Genomic DNA, 16,651 nt, shown 5'->3' with positions numbered 1-16,651 from the left:
AAACTATTTAAATGTTGTAAATTAGAAAACGTTGAAGTCGAAAATACTTCGTTTATTTATCGTTTACTAGCTCGAAGTACTGTCGTTTTTGAAAGCAGTGGATTACAAATAATTTCTTAACTCCCCCCCAGGGCTCGCTTACTAAACGAGCTAGGGTTATTTTGCTGTAGTTCATTATGTACCAGCTTCCAATTCACAGCTTCTACGTTCTGATCTCTGCACCTAATTGATATGATAACTAGGTTGCTTTTCCGGTCTAGATAGAAAAATGTTGGTTTTTTTTTTTTCAATTTATGTATTTCTATTTTATTGCTTATTTTTATTAACCGACTTCTGTAAGAAAAGGAGGTTATCAATTCGACTGTAATTTTTTTTTTTTATTATTATTATTATTTTTTTTATGTTTGTTACCTCATAACTTTTAACTGGGTGGACCGATTTTGATATTTTTTTTTGATTTGAAAGGTATAGCTTCCCGAATGGTCCCATTTTTTTTGGTCCATGTCTGACAATGGTATCCATGAGAAAATCACATAAGTCTTAAATTTGCATTATGCATGTGCGCGACTAATAGCCGAATAACTCAATGTCGCGCCAACCGATTTTGATGATTCTTTTTTTATTTGAAAGGATACACTTCAAGGATAATTTGGTGAAAGTTTGGTTAGGTTTCGATTATGGGATCCGGAGAAAATTGAGAAAGTTTGTTTTTTTTGGTCAAAAATTAATTATACTGTAATAGTTACAAGCAAAAACTTTTTAAATTGATGTCAGAAATGAGATTCCTGATCGTTGCATTTCTTTTCAACCAATCTCAAAAAAGAGGATGTTCTCATTTTCAACCAACTTCAAAAAAGGGAGATTCCGAATTCACCCGAATACTTTTTATGTTTGTTCTTGTCAATATACCAAAATGTAACTTTGCACAAAAATAATAACTAATTAAATGAAGTTTTACATAGAACAATCACAACCACTCGTTGACAACCACTACCACCACCATCACCACTCGTTCAAGAAGCATCATTTTAAGATCTACCCATCACTAAAAATCGTAAAATAAATTAATTTTTAACAAAAACAAAAACCGACTTCTAACAACGAACTAAAAAGTGAAAAATAATTATTATAAAGATTTTATAATTTTGAAGTCGGTGTCAAACTAATGCTACAACACCTTTACTACAATATCTAATTACTAAGCCTGTTTGTTTTACTTGGCACCGACTTCAAAATTATAAAATCTTTATATAATTATTTTTCACTTTTTAGTTCGTTGTTAGAAGTCGGTTTTTGTTTTTGTTAAAAATTAATTTATTTTAATAATTACAGAAATATCTATTACTATTTAGCATATAATTGTTTATCTAAATAAATTGTTTCAATTATTAGTTTTCGCGATAATAACACATACTTTCCGGTCTATATAGAAGAATGTTGGTTTTTTTTTTTTCAATTTATGTATTTCTATTTTATTGCTTATTTTTATAATAATTACAGAAATATTTATTCCTATTTAGCATATTACTGTTTATCTAAATAAATTGTTTCAATTATTAGTTTTCGTGATAATAACACATACTAAAAACCTCTATTTTAAATAGGAATACTTATATTTTTTGCTAAAATATTTTGTTATCCTAAGCAACTAAGAAATCTTATTTTGGTCATATCTATTGGACAAATCTTTTTACATTCTCTAAGCATAATTTCTATAGTGTCTTAGACAGATCATTCTTTAAATATGGGGCACTATGCGGACTTATATTAGGTGAACGTCCACTATTTATTTGTTTGTTAGGTGGTCTTAAAATTATAGTAAATAAAGTATTGCAGCCCCGACTCCGACCTTACTTAATAACATTCTCATAGCTTACACTATTTTTACATTTTCATACGAAATCTTAATCTTCCTTGTAAATCTACCTACTTATCTTCATAAAAGAAAAAGAAAATATTGAAACAAAAGAAAAAAAACGAAAAAATACTTAATTTTATCATAATATTCATAATTTATAAAAGAGTCCTAAGCTGATCTTCGATTTCAAATAATGTAATTGTTTTCAGCTCGTTGTATGACAAACTGGATTCATGATTGTGCTATTGTTCCTACGCTCCGGGCATCCGGTCAATTTGCTCCATTGTTACAAAATACATATTCTCATTGTAAAACATGTGTACGAGTTAATTAAATTTATTGCTTTTGAAGACTTCCATATTTTTTAAAACGTTTATGTATATTTTTAGACGCTTTTAAGTTCAGTTTGTAATACTTTTTCATATATAAGTGAACTAATATAAATATCTCTGAGATTTACAAGTCTGTTTTATTTTACCTTAAGCCACAGTTGTCTCTAAATATATTGTAAGTAAAAAACTTAATATTTACCAATACGCTGCGATAAATTAAATGTAAATAATAATTAATAGTACACTACATAATTTCTGAGATATAAATAATTTTATATATAATTTAATTGATGCTCAAGAAATATAGTCATATAGACAAAAAACAGAATACAAATTTAATAACTAAACAAACCTATGTATGTACGTTCACATAGTACATTTATAAAATGGAGACGCTGTAATTTTATATCCTCCAAAATAAAATACAATAAAAATAATTATATCAACAACGATAACACTAGTGACAACTACTCAAAATTCAAGTTTTCAGAAATAAATAACACTACTTACAACGTTCTAGTTTGGCACGCAGCCTACAGTACAATCTAAAATAAAATCTAGGTCCGAGTTAGCATTTACTACTAAAATCAACTGATCAGACCTAAACCAATAAATGTGGACAATCAATACAACTGGAGAAACGTGACAGAAATATCAATTTAAAGTTCCATATTGTAAAATAATAAAGAGTCGAAATACATAAGTAAACTAACATTCGATTTCGAATGTCGAAGCTTGAGAAATCAGGTAAAAAAGATTATATTAAAATTTTTTTTTGAGCACATTTGGTGTTCAGATAAGTTTTTTTGAAGGCCCATCCACCGAAGGGCATCTTGAAAACTCTAACAGACCATACTTTATGGGTTTATAAATAAATGTCTTTATACTGATAACTCATATCAATTTTTCTTCCTATAACATTTCCCGATAGTAGCTTTCAGTTTTCCTGAAAATCGAACGAAATTCCTTACTGTAGTTATTGGGATTAACCCAAACAAACACAAACTCAGCGCAGCAAGAGACTTTAATTATAATTTCTAATATACAGTAACCATGAAGATATGATAGGTAAACTCAACTGTTGTAGTAACGTACGACATACATAATAATACTATATACATATATATATGTATATTTGTATTAATAAAAACTATTTTTTGTCACTACATTAATATAAAACCCTGTTTAACTTATACAAATAGTTAGCATTTGTAACTTATTTTATATTGTTGCTGAATCGACGTTATAAATTTCAAGAAGAAACATAAAACCTATATATTAGCTCATATTTCGATAGTAATGCCACACTTTTTAATTCTTTTTTTTTTCGTTTTACGCTGTATCCCCTCTGCTGGCAAGCAGAGGGAACCTGGGAAGCTTATCATAAGATACTTAATTCCTATTAAGACACATCAGTTCCCCCAATATCCGCCCTTTTCTGGAGGCATTTCGTGTTGAGTGGAGGAGTCCAACGCCTAAGTTGGCCTCGTTACCAGAACGAGGAAATAAAATAATTAATATTTCATTTCCTCGAGTTTACAGTTTTACGCATATAATATAGATAAGCATCGAACTTGAATGGAATGAAGAACAGATAATTATGTCAATCTGGTTTGGCAGTTGATCGAGCATCAAACTCTAACCTAACTAAAAACTAAAACTAACCTTTAGTTGAGCAACTACAGCCAAATTAACTTGGGCGGTCAATTTATATTTAAACTGACTTTATATTGAAACTAAAACTAATAAAATAAAAAAATACATTAAAATGTAATATTTTATTACATTAATAGAAAATTAAATTTAAGTGTATAAAAAGTTAGTCCCTTCTCGCCGGACACGGACTCCAAAAATTACGTATTTAATAGTATGTCTGTGAACTTAGCAGAGCATTGTCCAGCAGATCAAAAAAAAATGGAGTTCTCTTCGCATGCACCTGAGTTCTATAGTTCCTGATAGGTTTTATAAATAGTTCTGTCGTTTTTACCCCTGAAAAAGTTATGTAAAAAAATGATCTGCTAACTTCCCTTGGCAGATCATTTTTTTGCAAATAAAAATCGGGGCGAGATCTGCACTCATACTCACTTTGTAAATACCACACCGAAATCTTTGATTCTGCTTACGCGTTATACCTATAGGTAAATCTGCAATAAAATATGGGCTATTAATTTCGACATGATTACGGGCGATTGTAATACAATTACATTAGTCTGCGTTAAGTACCATTACGTTTGTCTTGCACCAATTCAATAACCTTGTTCGATGATTCTGTAAATGTCTGATATGTTTGAAATCATTGATAGTTTTTAAGAGCTTAAGATCATCCTCGAACGTGAATGGTATAGAATAATCGAAGCATTTTGGCAGATGATTATTAAAAATATTAAATAACAAGAGCCCTAAATGCAAGTTATGGGGTACTCCGGATGTTATAAAATAAGGATACCTAGATTTATGTCCATTTGCAACGACTTAGAAGTACATCGTTTAAATATGATTGAACCCGCTAGACCGTGTGATGATAATTTAAAAAGAAAGATTGAAATAGATACTAAATGCTTTACCGAAATCTGAATAAATGACGTGATTTATTCTTATTCTTTCTACCCTAAAAAAAAAACCGTATCGATGGTCACTAATAGAGCCTGTATTCTGGGTATAATTTATTATTGATTCAAATAATTTTTAAGTTACCATGGTATATGTTTTTAATGTATTTTTTTTTAATTATTTTTTATAATTACTCCCAATTTTTTGTATAAATAATTTTACAAACAAATTACTATATAAGTTACGTTTAAAAGTATGTTAAAAAAAAATAATTTACATGATACTAAATAATTCGCAACTTCCTGTTAAATCCAATTTAAAGATGCGCAAATAAGGTAATACAGCTTCAAATTTTGAATTGCGCAACTTACTACGTCGCAACCGAAGTGACGGAATGAGCTCGCCTCCTCGAGATTAACAACGCCTTTTCGGGATTCGTACCAAGTTTTATAAAATACATTCTGCTAACAGCCCCGTATGGGAAATGTAAATATATTTTATCTAAGATAATTCATTAATTTTATGTAGAATAATATTTGCTGAATTTTAATTGAAGTGACAAATTTAGCTTTACGCTGTATTGTGCATATAGCAGGATATGCTGACAGAATTTAGTGTTAAAACACTCCACTCCCCAATTTCCACTCAAGTTTTGAGATATTACGTGTTGAGTGGTGGTACTCAGCTCCGCGTTTTGTCTTATTACCTTGTAACTTTAAAATTACGAAACAATAAACTTATATTTTTATATACATACTTATAAATCGATTATGATGAGATAATAAAACCCACTCACTTTTTTCAAGAAATATTTGTATAAAATTACAAAAATAATAAAAATAGACAATATTAATCCAGCTTAGACAAACAATCGTATTAAAAAATATTATTCTAGAGAAAAGGTGCAAAGGCCCACAGGTCCATACAAAGAGGAATATTTTAATGGAACTTTTACTCATAGAGCACTTTGTACCTATACCATTGTATTACAGACTTAGACATTACGGTCGCAGAACATCCATTATCAATTATCTACAACGAAATCGACAATAATTTCCATACTAATAGAACGAAAATTATATTATCGAGGTCCATATGTGAATATTGATATCACGTATACAATATCTCCTAACTGTGACGCATTTCACCAATTCCTTGTATCCTGTGACATGCAAATCTTGTTGATAGCATTAAATCGAGTAGAGAAGTAAATGAATGGGCGATTTGATGTAACTACAAAGGGGGGAGCTGGGGGGAACCCACACGTATCTGTCTACGCCTGTAGGTGGTAGCGGTCGGCGCGACCGGATAATTCCATTGAAAACACCTTTGTCGCGGCTTCGATTTCGCGTAATGAACCAGTTTGGTTATAGCCCCAGGACTTGGCCTGTAATTTTATTTTACTTAACATGTTTATGTTAATAAAGAAATTTGTGTATTCTGCATTTATGCGCCACGTATTGAATTAAAAAATCTGAAATGCGAATCCATACCTATAAATTCGAAAGAAACTCTGTCTGTCTTTTACGCCATCAGGGCCAAACCGCTAATTTAATTGTGATAAAATATTCATAAAGATATACTTGAGGGTCTCGGGATGAACATAGGATACTTTTTTTTCTCTTATTTGTAATATTTTCGATTATACCAATATCTTATTAATTTGACATGCAATTTACTCCGCCATGTCAATAACAACCGACGCTATGCGACCATTGCTAAGCAACGATTTGCAAAGTTTGTTGTTAGAAAACGTCACCCAAAATGAGCTTGCTTAACGCATCTCTCTATTGAAAACTGAAAATAATTTCATAAATATATTTAATAAATATTCCTATAGTTCAAGCGGGCGTAGCGGGCGCGATCGGGTCCACTAGTATTTTATAAAAGTAATATTATATATCTTTTAACAATGTGTAACAGTTCAAATAATAAGAAATCGATAACTTTAATTAATTCATTTAAAAAAAATGTCATATCAATGACAGCTGTAGATTCTCTGCCTATCGTCGTATGTGGTATGAAGTGAGAAGCTACAAACAATTAATATTTTTTAAGCAAATATACCTAGTGGATTACATTATGTTCTTAATACACTTCAATATCCATAAAGAGTTCCAATAGTACGTCAGATAACATGAAACCAGGATTAATTACAGAGGGCTATAAGGGAACACGAAGAGTGGTCATCGATAAATAAGTGTGTATGCGAGCTATATTGGCTTCTACCCAATTTGAACTCTAAAAGCAGTGTCGATTTTTGAATGAATATGAATTCAAAAGGAAAAAATATTAACAGCATAATTAATGTAAAATAATCCAATCATTTCAAATTCAAATTCAAAATATTCTTTATTCAAATAGGTAATTATTATAAGCACTTTTGAATCGTCGAATGAACATATGAACAAAAAGCTACCACCGGTTCGGAAGGCAGTTCTGCTGAGAATAGCCGGCAAGAAACTCAACAGTTGCTCTTTTCAAAATCAATGGTACAATCTATTACATTTGCTGGCAGCCATCCTGCATTACATTTAATAGACATTAATTCCATACATGCTTATCCTCTAAATATTCTTGAACAGTGTAATAAGCTTTACTTGTTAGAATTTTTTTAAAGATATTTTAAATTTTTGTAGTGGCAAACTAAGATTTTCAATGACATATGTTTAAATTAAAAAAAAATATTGAGAAATATCTAGTAAAAATTATTGCTCAACACAAAAAAAAAGGGTGGGGTTAGGGTAGCTTAAGGCGAGTAGCCCGGACAAACACAAGCAATGTTTCGAAAAATTCAGCGGGAAAAGTGGGGAACGGAGTATCTTCACACTAAGTTCCCGCTGGAACACAGACACTCCTGTCCCGATAGGCAGCGGCCTACCCTGCTATTCGCGGAATACAGCGAGAAGCTGATTTATTTATTTTTAAGATTTAAATTACAATTTATTAAGTAGCTATATCTTTTTGAATAGCAATAAAATTTAAAAACTAATATAAAATGTAACTATGCATGTCAAAAGAAAGTTATTACAAAATCATATGTAATATATACAGCCTATATCTCTATAATAATAAGGTGAGGTATGTTTTTTTTAACCGACCTGTGTAAGAAAAGGAGGTTATCAATTCGACTGTATTTTTTTTTATTCTTAAGATAGAAAAGGGAAATTAAATCAAATGTAACAAATAGTCACAAGAGTACGTAGGTACATCACAGCCTAATCCGTGCTGGTGCATCAGTTTCCACGTGATGTATGTTGATATACCTAGTGCATAGTTGGTGATCTGTAGACTTTGGATATATGCAAATATGCAAATGTACACTAAAGGCCTTTTGCGCGACAATGCATATTTTAATTTTTTTTCATGAACGAAAATATTATATTTTTTACAATGAGTGTTTTTTATTAGACTTCGATCTCCCTGAACCAGAAACCTAATTCTTTTAGCTTTTTCTTTTCTATATTTTATAAGAAAATATAAGTTTCCTTAACATGTGAGAATGCTCGCCCCTGAAAATTACACGGGTACCTATAGAATATTGCAGCCATCGTTGTCCTCGTAGTTAAAACTAAAAAAATATTTTCAAAGAAAGTACTTGATTTTCAATGAATAATTGATATTATTATAACTCCTACTTATATACTAACTTATATAAAGTAGGCCACGTTGCTATTTTTTGGAACATTTCTATTGGCAATTTTGTTTCTCTATTTATTTGTAACATATTTTTCTGACCTATTTCATCATCGAATAATTAAGTAGGTATAGACTATTGGTTTCAATATAGAATGTAAATAACAGTCAGTTTCAACACAATTTACTTCATTTTCATTAGAATACAAGTATATTTTCTCTTCGAAATTGGCACATATTATATAGATGCTTGTATTTTTTGTTAGCTTTTTAGAATTGTAAACCTATCAACTGTTACTTACAAATATTTAAGAAGCGTTAGCACCAAATTCAAAATTAATGAACAAGGTCACTATCGTTATTAATTTATTTAATTTCTTCTATTTTATACATTAAAATAATTTATTTAATTATTATGATAATATTTCGTAACAAGATTTGAGGTCAGTCATGACGCAGGGGCATAAAGTAAACGCAACTGGTCGGCGTTGGGTTCCGCCACTCAACATGTAATTCCTCGCAAATTCGGCGGAAAGTGAGTGCCGCGCTTTTTGCCTTTGAGTGTCTTAACAACTAGCTCTTCTCTCTCTTCTTCACTCTTCTGCCTATCTTGCTGTGTTCAGGATACAGCGTGAAGCTGATTTATTTTGATTTATTTTTTATTTCACAACAAACCCCTACAATCTTAATAAGTTAATTGAGTTCTACAAAGATGGGCACTAGTTTATAAGTTATGTATAGGTATACGACATACGCCCCTGTTATGTCTTATTGGAAAATAATGAACTGTGCGTTACATGTCTACACTGCATACTTCAAAGAACTCTACAAAATTATTAAAATCTATAAGGGAGACCGGGAACAAAATTGTAACATTAAGTACTTACGTTTACCTTGATTTTTGATTGGCTGTTATTATTTTAATAGTATAAGTGAAGATATGTCTATAGTCATATATATTAAATATGTAACGTTATTATTACATATTTTGTAAGAGTTAAAGATACTTTTTAAACATCGTTATTTATTATAATTAAGTAATTTATTACAATTAGCTAGGCTATTATAAATTTTCATTTACCTACAATATAAATCTAATTGTTAGTTTTGTTATAATTTAATAGATATTGAAATAACCTGGGAATCATCTGATTGTGTTAATTTCAATTTTAGTTACCTCAACGTTCTTGGAATATTCATTGCATACATTTTAATTAAATAATTCTGCAATATCATTACATTAAAACTTATTTAATATGTATGGATCATTAAAAATAATAAAAAAATATAAAATAGTAAATTACTTATTGATTGTATAAGAATAACTCCAGTAGATATTGATATGAAGATATTTCTCTAACTTTTTATGTTATAAGTACTGATTTCTAATATTTATTTTTTTACACTTAAGTGAAATATTATGTTAAAAGTAAAATTTCATTTACTTTGTTACAGATATCCGAACAACATTATACATATTGTATAACGAAACATTATAAGTAGCGGTAAGTAAATAAAATACAATATTTAAATAACAATACTTTGAGCAGAAAATATCTATACAAAGTACTTATTACTAGGAATAATATCTTAATCATTATAAAAATTGTACTGTCTTGCGCTTTAGTGTGCAATTACAAGTATAACATATGGAAAAATTCACACAATATTCCCTGCATAACTTTCCCCCAAAACAGCACGTACACCGCTTAAATATTTAAGAAACGGCTTCAACAGCATTATGATGTAACTATGGGAGTAAACACGACAGGTTGTGAGTTCGATTTCCACTCGATAAAATATATTTCAATTTTTCGCTCTGGTTTCGAGGCAAAACTCGATGTTAAATTCCGCCGCTCAACACGCACCTCTAGAATGCAGCGGAATATGAGGAACGGAATGCCTTACATCTAGGCTCCCTATCCTGCTAAAGCTGAAAAAAACTACGATCTATCATCAAGTCCAAGTAATACTTGCCTCTTACTTTGAATACAAGCAGTATAATATGATTGATTATATATAACCTAATTCATGACACTTGAATGAACTCTGCGCATTCACAGGGTAATTAGTCGACATACCGAAATTAATAAGCCGCCGCAAACATAAATCGGTACTGATTGTTTGGACGTTGAAGAGGAACGGATGAATTTAACTACAAAGGGTGAGTCGATTTGTTTAAGCTTTGAACCTATTACTTACGTTGAAAAATATGCGAATTCTTGAGACTATTTTATATTAAATGTTTTTGTATGTCTAATGTTTTTCGTGTGTTTTTTATATTATATTTATATGGTATGATTATTTTTTAAACTAAAATTCTTATTTTGATATTAACTATATGTATGTGTAATATATATTATCTTATATTATTATAGGTTATGTTATTTTAACATATATATCTTTAGTACATGTAAAGTTACTTATTGAAATGCAGATAAATCAATTACTGCGTTGATTGACAAGAAAAAACGTTCATAATGAAAAGGGCCATAGTCGTTTAATTGGTCAGTCGACACATCCTCTGTCAAATTAAGTGCAAAGCATACGTCAATAAACAATGTAGAGAGGCGTAGACTATAGATGAGACAAGTTGACATACGAATTTGTACGTAAAATAGTAAAATTAGTAAATAGTAAAATTATTTCTTTTTACTATTATAACCTAATATAGGTACTCTGTTTACTGTATAATTTAAGAAAAAAGTAATCTAATTTTCTCTCCTTATTGGAGATATAGGTCCCCTATATATTTCGCGCTTTTAAGTGTAGAAATTCATATTGTGATGAGTTAATTAGGTATTTTATAAATTTTAGTGATTGACTTTAATGGTTTGCAAGTTCGTTTGGTAAATTGCATTATGGTATTGGTGTTTTTAAATTAAATCACAACAATTAAAGAAATACATAATATCTTCATTTTTAAGTACCTTCAAAATATTGGAGTAAAGTAAAAAATATATATATACAGTTTTTTTTTATAATAACACAAAATATAAAATTTTACCGTGAACTTATCTCAAAGAGTGAGTTATAAAAACATGTGTACTGTATAGTATTTGACAATATGCGATGGCTAAATGAAAGTCAGGATGATATTTATATATTGCCAAACTAGTTTTACCTATTTTTAAAGTAAGTATGAGTGTCTTTATGCTTAAGTTTTAATGTGAAAGAAAAAGAAGAAGAAGAAATGATGATGTTCAATGAATGATAAATCCTATTAAAAAAACATCATCATTTCATTGATTTAAATAAACAATAAATGCTTATGTTTGCTCTACCACAGCGGCGAGCGGACCGCTCTAGCAAGCGGGCCGGAGCTTACAAGCTTGTGTCGAACGAACACGCTTTGTATAGCACCGGACGCGTTGTGGGGATTACACACGCTTATAACCGTACTGTAATAGTACATCACAGTTTATATCAAAATGGATTAACACTATTTTCATATTGAAATATATTTTCAATACACACATTGGTTTTACTGGTATAATCTTAAGTGACATCGTATAAAATATTTTAAGCTGGATCCGTTTTTATACGAAAATCAACCAAAAACCAACCAAAATAACAGGAATTTTATGCATGAAACTTCAAGTTGTATTACAAACGTGTCTTTTCAGTAGAAACCTCGTGTCGCCTGAATTTTGAATAATCATAAGAGCGCCCGAGGATATTTGGACAATGTCCATTCGATTAAATTGTTCACTTGCATAACGTCTACGCATATTGCATTTAGTACAGTCTACCACAAATACTAAAATCAACTTATTTACATATATATAGAATTTATATATAAAGGTCCAAATTCAATAATATAAAAGAAAATGACGGAATAACATTACGTGCAATCTCACTAAGTAGTTACGACTTACGATTTATTTATTCTTAATGGACATTATATATTTTTTTATATTCTAATTCGTAAAGAATATAATTTATTCATCCTGTTTATATATCCATTGTATTTAATTATCTTCTTTTTTTAAGTAATATTTTCTTTAATTTTTTTAAGTAATAATTAATTTACAAAATACATTAGTTAAGCAAACTTAGCAGAAGTGATCGATTTAGGTACTCTAATTATATATGAATATGTAAACCACATTATGCTATTATCAATTAAGCTTTATTACACATGGTTTATATTAAATAATTAAATTATACTTAATACATAATTTCAAATACTATACGCAAAGATGACTGGATTTATCCTTTAAGAAAATTGATTTTATAAAGAAGAAAGAGACTTATACTAAATATTTTATGTCTACGAGTAGGTATTTGTGTATTTCATATTTAAAGGATTTTTTAATATGTTTTTTTGCAAAAATAATTAATACATGCGTTAGATATGAATCTAATGCATACAAACAAGAACTTTTTAATTTCCTCAATTATGATGATATAAAAATAATTCGATTTATACTTTAAAACAAATCGACATCCATAAATTTAACTTAATTAAAATAAAATTAAGCAAATTTATATTATGTCTTCTGATAATTAAAACAATATTATTTTTTTTAAAAATCTATCAATTTATTTGTGCTAGTACCTATGTATATTTAGGTATTGATTATTATTAGTGCTACAAGTTTATGAAGTTAGAATTTCATTATTCTTTTAAAGTTTTTTTTTTATTTTTATAATGAAAATATGCTAATAACATATATAAGCAACACCTATACATATATATTTTATGGTATTTTTTTTCTTATTCTCATTGTAGTTAAGGTGAAAGTACTGCGGACATTTAATTATCCTAATTGGAAATAAGATTCAAGTAGATACAAAAGATAACCCCATTTTCACACCGCCTCTTTGGTATAAAACTTCCAAAACATAAAGGCTACTTTGGACGTAACTGATGTTTTTGTTCTATAGTACGTTTTTTTTAAGAAAAATGATGTAAATATCTGCAGTTATAAATATTTTTCTATTTGAATAAATATCACGTGGCTACAGATTCTATCTAATAATTGCAATTAAGCTGACTATGAAAGGTCAATTTAATGTTTTTTTTAAAATATTCTTAATAAAATAAAAACATGACATAATGTTTAAAAGTAAGCTGATTCATCCTTTAATTATAATATATTAACATGAGATGCCACTCAATAATATTAACTATATTTTCACAATACTTTTGCTTTTTCGTTTACACCTAGAAAAACGAAAGAAACTCAAAATTAAAATTGGCTTTCAACAAAAAGCATCGAACAGTTCATATATAACTCTACTTCTTTCAAATATTGCAATTAAAGTATAATAAGTATTTTATATAAAAAAACATATCTATGAATGAAAAGGGCATCTCAAGATCGGTCTTAGACTTGAGAGCTATTTATAAATACGAGCCCAAAGGTTACTTAACGTTAACTTTTCTAAACAGTTCTTAGTTTCCTCGTTACATCAAAAACAACGTTACTGCTAAGGTCCACATTTAATGCTCTGTGAGATAATAAAACTGTAAACTCTCCTTAAGCCTCGTTATAGCCACAGCTTGTATTGAACTAAGTACTAAATACGTATTTGATTGTATTAATCCCTCATGTTTATAATAAATAGCTAATACAATAAAATTTATTGCCTTTCATATTTTATGAATTGTAGGTTCGAATCCCATTCGAGGGAATGAAATATTCAGGATTTTGTTTGTTCTCGCCTTAGTAACGAGGTAAAGCGCGGCGTGAACTTCCGCCAGTCAACACACGGTACCTACCTTAGAAATTTGGCGGAAAGTGGAGAACGGAAGGGTCCTACGTCTTTAATCACAAAAACTTTAATTTATTTGAATTGTAAAGCAATCAAATATATAAAATTAAAATTTTAATTTATTTTAATTACATGAATATAAAAAGTAAACGTTCATATAATTTTATTAACAGGACAACAGTAGAGTAAAGAACAAGAGTGCTTCAGTCGTAACCCTTGGGTGAAACTGTTTATAGCACCAGGCGCTCATACTAACTTAAGCGGTAAACATTCGTGTAACACGGCCTTTATACACCTTCCAATTAAAAATTTAATCCAAGCAATCTTTTAAATACTATTTCTTGTAAAGCTACATCCAGTTAGGCTGGCTGTTTCAATTAATTTACGGTTCTTAAGGGAACAAAACAAAAAATGTTTATAATATTGAAAAGCAAATAGGATATAAAAACGCACATTTTAAGAAACTAAAATTTTAATTAATTTTTTTCTTTATAATTATGTTTTTTTACAAAATATTCATTTAGGTTTTTAATTCATGAAAGTACCTAAACGAAGTACATATTTATATAAATAGCATAACAATATTAATGTAATAGTTATGATGTCTTCTAATTTCTAACACTTTTTAACCGATTTCTGTAAGAAAAGGAGATTATCAATTCGACTGTATTTTTTTTATTAGTTAATATTCATCAACCAATAAAAAACGAGTTCAGTTCAAACAATAAGTAAAATCTGTTCCTAAGACGTACTCGTACATACGTTCAGTACAATGTTCAAAGCAAATAAATCTCAAATGTGCACACATTTTACAATATGCACAGTATGTAGGTACGAGGACAATATTGGACGACTTCGAACATGAAACACATGTAGTGCCACTTTTCGTCTTCTTATGGACATGTAAAATTCATGAAAGTAAAAAAAAACATTTTCCATTGTTATTAACAAAAAAATTGTATTAAATAACTATATGTAGGTACTTATAATAAAATTGCTTAAAAAAAATTAGTTAGTATCTATGATAGAATTCAAAACAATATACTTTTTTATTTTTGTCTGTTCGTCTGTGTGCTTGTTCACATTAATGTCAGAAATGATTTAACCGATTTTCACAGTGCAATGTAGTTTCACTATTCAATTTTGGTAAGCTTCCCTTAACATTTAGTGCTTGTTTTATTAAAATCGGTTCATAAATAAAGAATAGTTGTATCAATTTCAAGTACATATGTTGTTCAACAAAATTGCTTCTTACTAAAAGAGTAATTTTATACAAATGTTTTATTAAATTGACAAAATCTTTAGTTTTCAATGTTTTATTGTTTGATATTTGTTTGTAGAATTATTATTTGTTATGATAAAAAAAGCGCGAGTCGTGCTCGCTCACCGAGGGTTCCATACAAAAATTGGAGGCCTCGATCTTTTTCTGAAATTCAGGCTTAGCTTAGCCGGAGCCGTTTCATCTGATACCTCACTCGAACTACCCGTGTTTAATACCAAATCTTACCCCTTTTAAGGCTATTATTTTTTAGAATTTAATCACAAATGCATAGTTTTTTTTATACATGTTTTTTTTTATTTATTACCATTTCACAACATCTAAAAAACCAAAAAGATTTGACACGATGTTAAAAATGTTCATACATTACACAATTTTAAATTAACGTTAAAAAAAATTAAGTTAAAACTATTATTAATAAAATATTTTTTAGCACTTTTTTTATATTTTCTTTTGTTATAATATTAGATGAATTCAACGAGATATCATTTATAATTCTCGGAACGAGGTAGGCCGACGTGCGTTCGCCGTAAACGTTGTTGGCTCGTATTGTCCGCTGATTTAAGAGAGACAGTTCGCGTATGTTTGTTTATGATATGGAAATATGAATTTAGGGCCGCAATTAAAAAGTGAACTACAAAATATAAAGTAATCCTAGGCAGTATTTCTTTATATTTTGCAGTTTTTAATTCATTTTTAAGTAATAACACTCACTCTATTATATACGACTTGCCACAACGCAAGAGTCACTGTCTCAACACTTTCAATAGTGATAATAACTATTGGACTTGATAACTTATTATTCATTAAGAATAGCACAACAACACAAACTTGTGTCAGGGTTCTTTGATTATGGTAGTCTGAATTGACGATGCCAGTACAATTTTTTTTCCTAATTATATGAAGTAATATACATTTATAATTATTTTATACTATAATTATGCTTTTGTGAAGTTAAAGGAAGATAGCTAAAGGAAGATATTTCGATCATTATTAGCACTTATATAAAAGTAAATATCAATTGTAAGCGGAACGCTATTTTGTGAAAATAGGTAAACTGTTAATTGTTTGCTATCTTCTTTTAGTGTGGTTAAAAACAGTAGTAAATTCAAATAAAGAAAACATTATTTTTTAGTACTAGTGTACCTGTGACCCAATATGGTACGGGATATGGGCAATCTCCTTTCATGCGTATAGAGATAGACTAATTGCTTTACGAGTTACGAAGGGTCCAAAAATAGCTTAAAATGGTTTGTGTAAAATACAGTTTAATTT

General features: G+C 29.2%; 1 protein-coding gene across 6 annotated transcripts in view; it reads left to right on the top strand.

Moving 5' to 3' along the window:
* fru (sex determination protein fruitless) overlaps positions 1-16,651 on the top strand; it is a 75,775-nt gene that overhangs the window by 36,999 nt on the left and 22,125 nt on the right. For all 6 annotated transcript variants that reach the window (XM_085207446.1, XM_085207447.1, XM_085207438.1 and 3 more), the window contains exons 2-3: positions 9,832-9,881; positions 10,440-10,540. In XM_085207446.1, the coding sequence (XP_085063572.1) occupies positions 10,522-10,540 (19 nt within the window). In that variant the 5' untranslated portion in view covers positions 9,832-9,881; positions 10,440-10,521. The remainder of the gene's footprint in view (positions 1-9,831; positions 9,882-10,439; positions 10,541-16,651) is intronic.

This window comes from Heliconius melpomene, chromosome 3, assembly GCF_056956725.1.
Source record: "Heliconius melpomene rosina isolate 202511_hmr_F chromosome 3, ASM5695672v1, whole genome shotgun sequence".
NCBI lineage: Eukaryota > Metazoa > Arthropoda > Insecta > Lepidoptera > Nymphalidae > Heliconius > Heliconius melpomene.
This window is presented reverse-complemented; position numbering and strand designations above follow the sequence as displayed.